This window comes from Cryptomeria japonica, chromosome 10, assembly GCF_030272615.1.
Source record: "Cryptomeria japonica chromosome 10, Sugi_1.0, whole genome shotgun sequence".
Taxonomy (NCBI): Eukaryota; Viridiplantae; Streptophyta; class Pinopsida; order Cupressales; family Cupressaceae; genus Cryptomeria; species Cryptomeria japonica.
The window spans coordinates 196,293,959-196,304,536 of NC_081414.1; the positions used below are offsets into that span (position 1 = coordinate 196,293,959).

The 10,578-nt window shown below is 33.8% G+C and overlaps 1 protein-coding gene across 1 annotated transcript; it reads left to right on the forward strand.

Annotated features, from left to right (window-relative positions):
- Nucleotides 1-2,533: 2,533 nt before the first annotated feature.
- LOC131079167 (tropinone reductase-like 1) lies at nucleotides 2,534-9,873 on the forward strand. The gene is made up of 2 exons (XM_058017075.2): nucleotides 2,534-2,969; nucleotides 9,656-9,873. The coding sequence occupies exons 1-2, from the start codon at nucleotides 2,534-2,536 to the stop codon at nucleotides 9,871-9,873; spliced, it is 654 nt and encodes a 217-aa protein (XP_057873058.2).
- The last annotated feature ends 705 nt before the right edge of the window (nucleotides 9,874-10,578 follow it).

Genomic DNA, 10,578 nt, shown 5'->3' on the forward strand with positions numbered 1-10,578 from the left:
TCTGAAGGTAAAATAATTTATAGACCACATGGATATTGTGCAGAAGCAAGTCAAGCAACATCTGGAGACTATGAATGGAAGATACAAGGACCGAGTAGATGCTAAAATATGTCATAAGGAGTTTGTTGTAGGAGATGAATTCATGGTGTATCTCTAAAAGTAGAGGTTTATATAGTAGGACATAAAACAAGCTGAAGATGAAGAAGTTTGTGCTATGTAAGATCCTCAAAAGATTTGATTCTAGAAATGCCTCTGAGGTTAAGTTATCAAAGGGCATTGACATATCACCAATATTCAACATTGAAGATCTCTACCAATATAATTGAGCATAGTTTGATAAGAATGATATAGAAGCCCCTCCTTAAGACTAGTTACCACAACAACAACTGGAGCAAATATAGAAGATTTTGGATACCTTGACTAACCACAACACCTGGAACAAGGAATATAGGGAATATCTAGTCAAGTAGAAAAAATGTTGGAGTAGAGGATGCAACATGAACCTTAGAAGTTGAAATAGAATGACAAATCATTTTAGAGCTATTGACATGTAGGGTGCACTTTTCAAATAACCCTAAGGTTCTGATGCATGAGATTCTCGAAGAACCTTATGGTATACCACAACATTAGCCAATTTATCCATGCAACTTGGAAAGGCGACAATATGGGAGGTCTTCTCCAACATACCAAGGTCAAAACAGTCGGGGACTTATTGTCCAAAGTTGGACCTATACAAGATAGTGTGTGGAACTCTTTCATCCCTTATAGAGCCTACACGACACGTCACATGGTAGATATGGGGCAAGACAACCCCCAAATAGATCTACACTCCTTCACATCAACTTTTAATGTTTCTTCATCTACTTTAGGCCAACACATATGCTTCACTAGATATTGGACCTAGGGCCAAGCTAAGAATGACATTGATCACTTCTAAGGATTGGAGCTAGTATATAATGACTCTTTGAACTCATTAGAAAGCAACCTTAGTATTTAGGAAGTTTGGAGTTAGGGCATTAAAATCTAGAATTGAATTTTACATATGGTTTATAATAAGCCTATGGCAACATATGAGCTTGCATGTGTGGCCAATGGGACCTAGTCTCCATAAGGGAAGCCCTACAAGAATATATGAATTTTGTTTCTAATCAATAAAGTTTCATGTTTCTCTCAATCAATTGTGTTATATTGAATTCTACTGCAAGGCTAGATAGTCCATTTCAGACCCTCCATCCTTGACCCATAGAATATGGCCACAACAAAGTGTATTATTAAAGACCATTCTAATGCATTATAGTGGAAAATATCAATGCATGGAAAAATACTTCCAATCAATTCTCAATATTATTATGGTCTAGGGAGCATTATTATGTGAATCTCATTTACCTATGAATAATTTATTGTTCATCACAAGATAAGTTTCTCGATACTATCAGTTTTAAGAGCAAACAAGTATGATGAAGTTGCATTCTCTTGACACCAAAATGAATTGGTCCTCTATCAAAGTTTAGTATTTTTTTTAGTTTGTACACTTTTGCCATTTTTGTGTTTGGAATTCAATGCATTTCTTCGGAGATTATAAATTTTATCAATTTGTAACTAAATTGAATATATTTTACCCTTTTTAAAAATAAATTAATGTGAAATATGTGCAAGTAGGGACATGTATTACAGAGCTTATTACACTGAAATTAACCAAATAGGTATTGTAGGATAGCTACATTTAATATATTTTATTGCTATGTCATTTCATTGTCACAATGGTGTTTGAATAACCATTTTTGTTGTATCCACAAGTTTAACACATAAGTGCTTCTTTTCAACAAGAAATCTTATTGAATTAATTTCACAATATGATATTACTATTGGACTCTAACTTGGTCTCTCTTAGCCTCTCCACATACCCTCCTTCCAAATGTGTGCGATGCAGGCACACAAAAATTTGAATTGTTTACTACCTTAATTATTTCACTACACAAACTCTTCTAGAATATTAAGCTATCAAATTGAATGAAACAACTAGTTTGTCTTCTTATTTTGAAACTATTAAATCTTTTGTTAACATCCAAAAATTATTAATGAGTGGAACATAATTTTACATTGTAGTTTAGCATTAAAAGGGCTAATAAATGTAGAAAAATATTGTAAACCCAAAAAATTAAATATAATGTGTATGTGATAACAAATGAGTCCATGTCATAAATTAAAGTAGGGTAGTGGAAGAATATAATTTTATATAGATGACACACAAATTAAACTGATTCTTTAATATTTCTAAAGTTTTTTATTATATTAATTATTATATTAGTAAAGTTGTCAAATACTAATCACTGATTTAACTCCAGTTTGGAAAAGCAGTTGTAAATGATATTAAAAATCAACAATATCTCAAGATTCTAGATATTCATTTAAAATTGTATGAACTTTAAATGGGAAAATCTATAGAACTTGGAGTTAGAGTGTGTCTTATATAATTCTAAGTACAGGTACAATATTTTTAACAAGAAATTTGTGTGGGTATGGATGGTATAGGATGAGGAGATTCGAAGGCAAAGTGGCAATTGTGACGGGTGGATCAAATGGCATAGGTGCAGCCACGGCAAGGAAATTCGTAGCAGAAGGTGCTTACGTGTACATTGCTGACATCGATGAAGAGGGAGGGGTTAAAGTTTGCCAAGAGCTCCATGGGAATGCTTCATTTGTGAAGTGTGATGTGGCAATAGAGACCCATATGAAAGGGGTCTTAGATCAAGCAGTAGAGGAGAAGGGGCGTCTAGATATCATGGTGAACAATGCGGGTATGTTGCACCCTCATGGTAATTCCATCACGCAGGTCTCTGTTGAGACTTGGGAAAGAGTGATGGCTGTGAATGTTACGGGAGCTATGTTAGGAATGAAGCACGCTGCGAGGGTCATGATTCCACGTAACTCTGATTCCACTACATATTTCTTATTTCAAAGTGCACAATGTAAGTGATAGTTTTTGGATATCTTGAAGTGGGGCACTTAGATTTGTTAGAGGCATCACACAAAATGGACAATTGATATGCATCTCGTGTAGTACTAATGCACTATTGTATGCCTTGAAGTGTGGAATACTGCAAATGAGAAACAAGTCAAGCACACCAATGAAATATTATGTTAGAGGATTGAAATCATAAAAATAAATAAATGAAATCAAACTCTAAGCATGTCCTATTGTCCTCTATCTCCAATGATCCCTTAGATTCAAGGTGGCTCTCAGCTTGGAAGAGCACTTGATCTTGGGATGACTACTCAAAGAACGAGAGATAGTGTATGATCTAAGATCTAAATGAATGCAACTAAGATCTTAGTGATATGCTATGGATATGAAACTTGATATGGTGCAAGATAACAAGATGAGTATGATATTAAGCTAGCATGAGTATGATATGAAGATGATATTGATCTAGAATGGAGATTGAACTAACATGATATATGATATGAATATGATATTGATCTAGAATGGATATTGAACTGACATGATATGCTAAACATGATAAAAATCTACGCTATGATGCTAAAATGATCTAAAATGCTTATTCTAACAAAGAGAGGTAAACATGCTTAGTGTTATGTGACTATAGTGTAGATGCATGAAGACTTGGATCTATAAAAGGGAGGAAATGGAGCTCTATTTATAGAAGAAATGATCAAATAGATGGCCAAGATTGAATTGTCTTAAGAAGGGCCAAGATTGAAAGTTATCAATCCATCTGAGATTTTCAACCCAATCTCATGTTGACAAGTGCCATCATGAGGAGGCCTGAGAGGATGGTAAGTAAGCATTAGATGCTTATTAAGCTTTAAGGGTTAACCTTAAGAGGATGAGCCATTGGATAAAGCTATTATCCAAGGATAAAGGCTATTGTCCAAGAGTTAAACTCTTGTACAAAGTTGAAAGATGCTCAAAGGGACAAACCATCATAGGTTAGCATGGTGAAGAGATGATGTCTTGTAAGAGCATTAAAGGCTCTTTGAAGACGTTGAAGGTTAACTTATTGGAAGGTAGATACCCTTCAAGGCTTTTGTAAGAGCCTTACACGTTTGGAAGACTCAATGAAAAAGGTTAAGTCTTCAACACATTTTGAAGACTTTCTCCAAATTTGGAGAAGTGACTCCCTCAATTTTAGGGATGTGACATGATTAGAAGAATTTAGGCTAGTTAAATGAGATTTGAGGACTTCTAGAAGAATGATTAGGAGGTTAATGGAAAATGTAGGAGAATGCAAGTGGGATAAATAGGAATTTTATTTAAAATAAAAAGATTTATTTCAGCTAAAGTTAATGCAACTTGCATTTGTAGGAAGATGCAAGTGGGGGGAATTTATAAATAAATATTGATTTATTTATTTGTAAAAGGGATTTTAATTAAATGAAAATTCAATTAAAATGGTGGAAAGTGAATAAATATAATTTATTCACTTAATAGAAGAAAGGGGATATCAATTAAATGTTAAATGTAATTAATGGCTGAAATAGAAGAAAAGGTATATATTAAATAAACCTTAGTTTAATTAATGGATGGATAAATGATAATTAAATAAATAAAATTCATTTAATTAAGTGTGCAAGTTTTAGGTGTCTACAACTACCATTAAGCAAAAAACATAAACCCCCATTGATATAGGTAGCTGGGACTAACAACCCACAAAAATACCACATTCTCTCAATTTTTTAGTCTAAGCTCATTTATATGCCTAATATACATGTTTTTTCTGGAAAAATAACCATATTTTTAATATTTTATTTGATTGTGTAATGTGTCAAATGACAATGAGAAAGAACATTTGACAAATTAAAGGCCACAATTAAATTGGAGTAGTGGGACAATATTGACTTGAATTGTTCATCTCTCCTTTTTAGACTTATCCATTTAATATGACTTTCTTCGTTGCTTTTACTAATCTAGTATCACCTATGGTGTAAGAGAGCATTGCACAATGGAGATCTATATAAAAGTCATTTATTATACAATTTATAGAAGTATGCAAAGCTAAGAGCTTAGGAATAGTTTGAGAAGAGATAGAATTTTCTTATGGCATGCTTAGGGTAAGTTTTTATAGAAAAAATGTTTTTTTATGTTTTTTTCTTGCATTTTACTTCTTGTATGGTAATTCTTATGGATTTGGATTCATCTAGCTTTACTTTATGTTGGTGTACTCAATAGATTTGAGTGGGTATGGTATAGGATGAGGAGATCTGAAGACAAAGTGGCAATAGTGGCAAGTGGATAAAATGGTATAGGTGCATCCATGATAAGGAAATGTGTGGCAAAAGGTGTTTATGTGTACATAATTGACACTGATGAAGATGTAGAGATTCAAGTTTGCAAGGAGATCCATGGGAGTGTTGTATTTGTGAATTGTGGTGTGGCCATAGAGAGGCATGAAGTCATAAAACAATTGCAAATAAAATCCTAATGATGATCTATAGATCATCAACACAAAAATATGTGGAGATAATTAGAGGACACACCCTTAAATCCTTATTTAAATAAACTCATTCAAACTACACATTATACAATAGTATTCACATTCAAATCCAACTAATCTAAATAGCAAGCTACTAACAATAACTAACCTCCAAAACTGTTTTTAAACACAAACAACAATGTTTATTATCTTATATATTCTCTCGTATTGTACATTGTAAAAAGATAAGAAAAAAATTCATTAGTTTCTCCCATTTCCTCCCTATAAAGAACATTGTGAAAACACCAAGTAAACTTTGAAGTGTTTAAAAGTGATCATGAACAAGGGGATTTATGAAAATATCAACATTTTATATCATAATGGGACAATATACAAGCTCAACGAAGCCTTGTTGAACCAATTCACAAGTGTAGTGGTGTTGATTGTCAATGTGTTTAGTCCTACCATGGAGCATTAGATTTTTAATCATCTAAATAACACTCTAATTGTCACTATATAACAACTTTGTGGATTATTTAAAATTATTTTCAACTCAACAACTTGATAAGCAACAAAAGAGACATCTTTGTATTCATCCTTTGTCTAGTAGAAAGATATATTGCATGGTTTTCTTCTTGGATTTTCAATAAATGACCATAGAACCAAGACTTAATATATAACCAAGAGTACTTATAATCATCTTAACATCCTGCCCAATTAAAATCAATATGTCCAACCAGCTTACACTCCCTAGAATACTAGAAATAGATACCATAATGCATTGTTCCTCCAAGATACTTGAGAATTCATTTATCAATACTGAAATGTGTCTCCTTAGGTTTGGACATGAACCTAAAGACCAAGCTTACCACATATGTAATGTCACTTAGTCTAGTGGTTTTCAAATAGAAAAATATTCCAACTAGTTGTCTCTAGAGAGTGTGACTCGTAGAAGGAGAATCGTCAAATTTAGACAGCTTAACACCAAATTCTAAATTATAATATTATCAATGTATTTGAGATCATACACATATAGAACATAAAATATAATATCATAAATAGAATATCTAATGTAAATAATAGGATCAAACTAACCTTTTACAAAACCTTTTTAGTAAAGGCAAGAATCAATTATGTAGTACCATGCTATAGTTGCCTTTTCAGACCATGCAAATCTTTCTTCAAATTGTAACTTGTAATTCTTTATTTGACGAAATTCAAAGCTTTGAGGTTCAGAAATATAAAACCACTTATCAGTATAACCATTCAAAAATGCACTTCTAACATCAATTTGATAAATATTCCATCTATCTATTGAAGCTCAATCTTTGAAACACTAGAATATAATACTTCCTATCTAGCTTTACTTAACCTGCTAACAACAAGGAGTAACTCTCATCTATGATAGAATGCTAATTCAAACCCCATGAAAATACAATTGATTTCACATGTTGTTTATGAGCAACGAACCTAAAAAGCATACCACAAATACTTCCAGACAATAACATGCATGTGATAGACAGTTGGGAACTAATCAAACTAGAGCATACTAATAACATTAAGAGAGCTATTAAACTTAGTTAACTCTATCTTTCTAGAACACAATTTCTCTAAATGACATGGCATTAATTGTAATCTTGCAGATGCCTTGACATCAATGATAATACTGATTACACCTTTGATATCAATGACAACATTGTTCTCGATCAAAGGGACATTTTGATCTCGACATGGATGCAGATCATGAGATGGCATACAAGGGATGGGATTATGAGATTGAAGGAGATAATTAGATGGGGTGGAAGGGGTAATTTCATCTTTATTGGAAAGGAAATGATGAGATGCTTTTATCTTGCCATGTAGGGGAGTCTATGTTATCATGCTTTAGATTAAGAAATTGACATAGTTCATTTGATGTGGATGGTTCTTCACTAGCTTGTGACTTCTCTTGCTTTCGCCCCCCTCCGACCCTCATTCCTATTTTTTGTGATGATGTATGAGCCTTCGGTTTGGGTTTTCATGGCACCTCTAAGTATTCCACTTGCCATGATAGTCTCATTTTGTAGGTGAACCTTGTTGTGTTGTCTCCTTTGTGAGGTTTGATATCCTTGGTCATTGGTACTATGGATGTTGAGGCTAGCCTCCTTTCATCTCTCTCAACAAAGCAATGTGTTTCTTAATTGTTTCCTTGAGCATAGCAATCATGTACCTCAAGAGTTGACACCTAGTGTTTCACAAAAAGGCCTCTGGATAATATGCTTAGGAAGTAGGATCAACACTTGTCTTTGGAAGGATTATATGGTTCTAGTGGGGAGTGTTTACTAATAGGGTTCCTCCTTTTTCCTATGCCAATTCTTCTCCTATTGTGAATTCCACTAAGGACATCAACAAGAAAGTTGAATCCTTATTTGTTGAGAAAGGGTTGATCAAAATATTTAACGAATAATGGCTAAGACTCTCCAACCTACATAAATGGATCACTAAAACTAGAGGCTTCATCTTGAAAGGTGGTGTACAAATATACCCATGCACTTAGAGATTTTCATGGTGGTTTTTATAGCATTGTAGATCAGTTAATTCAATTCGTTGTGAATACCAATGGAGTTGGGACAAGAATTTTCTCATGCTTAAACCATGTCATCCATCTTTCAATCCCACAACTAAATTATTTATTATAGTTTGAGTATGGGTTTGTCTCCCTAATCTACCACTCTAGTTGTGGTTTGAATCATGTTTTGAAGCAATTGGAAATGCATTAGGGGATTTTTGCCCGGGGTAGACAAAAGTTCTTCCATACTACTTATGCATTGGTTGATATTCATATTTTCAAAATTCTTCTAATTGATATCATATTCAAATATATATATTGTAGTTGGTACCAGATGTTAGACTATGAGGGTTTGCCTTTTCATTGTCGGAGGTGCTATGACACGAGGCATAATGTAGCATATTGTTCTAGGCATAAGTTTGATAGCTAGGTCACTTGGTGGAAATATGTTTCCTCCCATTACTACAAAGTAGGAAAAGGTTGGTACTCCAATCCAAATGTATGGCTCTCAAGAGATGGGAAAATTATACCTCATTGAGATTAGGAGTCTAAATGGCTCAGATAGGGGATCCTAATTGGTATCTAAGTTGGTTGATGAATCACATCCCTTAGGGTCCAAGAGTGATAAAGCTCTACTTACAAATGATGTTAAGCTCAAAGAAGAGGCCATTCTGATTTAAAATATCCCTAAGTCTACAATAGAGTCAACTCAATGGATTGAGACTCCAAAAGAGTTCTCTCAATGGGAAAATGGCCATCTCCACTTCAAAGGGTGAATATATGAGCATTGGTAAACTCAACTTCAACTACACTTTGAGATCTAGTTATCAAACTTAAAATCAACTACTTAATCGAATAATTGAAATTTTTATGATTCTAATTTTGAAAAACTCAAATCTGACTATGCTTCTAGAAGGCTTTTATATCAAACTTAAAATCAACTATTCAATCAATTATTTCTAAGTATTCTAATCATGATTATGTCTAGTACAAATCAAACATCAGGTCAAGGTTAATCCTAACTACTATAATTTTCACCGATCTAATAACATTGGAATATATTCTTAAACTATCTAAATCAATGTCATGCCTACTATTCTATCAACTAGATAATACATTATTTATATGCATCTAAATTACAACAAATACTTTTATTACAATATTGCAAAGACAAATGATCATTGTACTATACGACACTTGTTTAGTATACCACATCACCTTAATTATTTCATCTAAGTTAAAGTTGATTTATGATAAAAATTAAAATAAAAAAATTAAAAGTTTATTCTGGGAAATTGAATCCACTTACATTTTTTTGAATATTTCCTTGTCGATATATGATTTTCTTTGGAAAATTGAATCCACCAACCAACTTTTGTATGTTTACTGTGAGTTTCTTCCTATCTTCTATCCCTTTTGAATGTTGGGTTGACTTCGGAATTTCGGAAAGGAGTAAGATTTAGAGAGGCACAACGGAGGTCTAGTATGACAAGCAGTGTAAGAGAACGTTGAATAAGAGGTTTATATAACACTCATTTCTTGTACAAGTAGAGGCCAAAGCTAAGAGCAGAGGAGCAGTTTGAGTAGAGGCGGAGTTTATGGTGATCTAGATTTGTTGGGTTTTACTATCTGTATGTGTAACTGATAGATTTGAGTGGGTATGAATGAGAAGCATCGATGAAGAGGCAGGGAGTTAAAGTTTGCGGAGAGCTCGATGGGAATGCTTCATTTGAGAAGTGTGATGTGGCAATAGAGACCCATGTGATAGGGGTCATAGATCGAGCAATGGAGGAGAATGGACGTCTAGATATTATGGTGAACAATGCGGGTATGCTGCACGCTCATGGTAATTCCACACACAGGTTTCAGTTGAAAGTTGGTAAAGAGTGATGGCAGTGAATGTGAAAGGATTCGTGTTAGGGTCATGATTCCACAATTGCAATATACTTTTACTTTGGTTTGTTTAACTATTAGCCATGCATGTGTGGTTGCATCAAATATATGTGAGAACCATAACAAACAATAGTTGAACTCTCAAGCACAATTTGTGCATACTTCCAATCTTTAAAATCAGTGATTGCAATTGTAATAGATGATTGTCCTCTATTGCAATGGGCTACATAGATGTATTAAAGCATTCCAATATAAATTTATTTTGTATTGTCAATGCATTGGCAAAAGATTAGGTTGTAAACAAGCATAGAGCAATTGGATCAAACTAGGAACATGGTAACATAAGCATAAAGCCATGAAAAATAAATATAAAGAGAACAATAATACATGAAAAGGACTGGCACTTGAATAATGGTTGTGTTACAGTTCAAAAATTGGGTTGCAATGAAGTGATTTAAGAATACGATATGTAACACATGAATTGTATTGACAAGGTGGTATCCACAAAAGAGAGGGAGGGGGTGTGGGGGGTGTGGAGAGGAGGGAGAGACAAGTAGAGAAGGAATGAGGGAGGCAGAGGCAATGAGGGGAGAAAGATAGAGAGTAGATAGGGGGAGGCAAAGTTAGAGAGGAGAGAGAGGTGAAATGGAGTGAAGTAGAGAGAGGGGGAAGGAGACATATAGAGGGGAGAGAAAGAGGTAA

What these genes read in the sequence shown, in the direction of transcription:
- LOC131079167 (XM_058017075.2), top strand. Translation starts at nt 2,534, where the DNA reads ATGAGGAGATTCGAAGGCAAAGTGGCAATTGTGACGGGTGGATCAAAT. An exon ending in CTTATTTCAAAGTGCACAAT is followed by an intron (nt 2,970 to 9,655) that starts GTAAGTGATAGT and finishes ATGAATGAGAAG; the next exon opens with CATCGATGAAGAGGCAGGGA.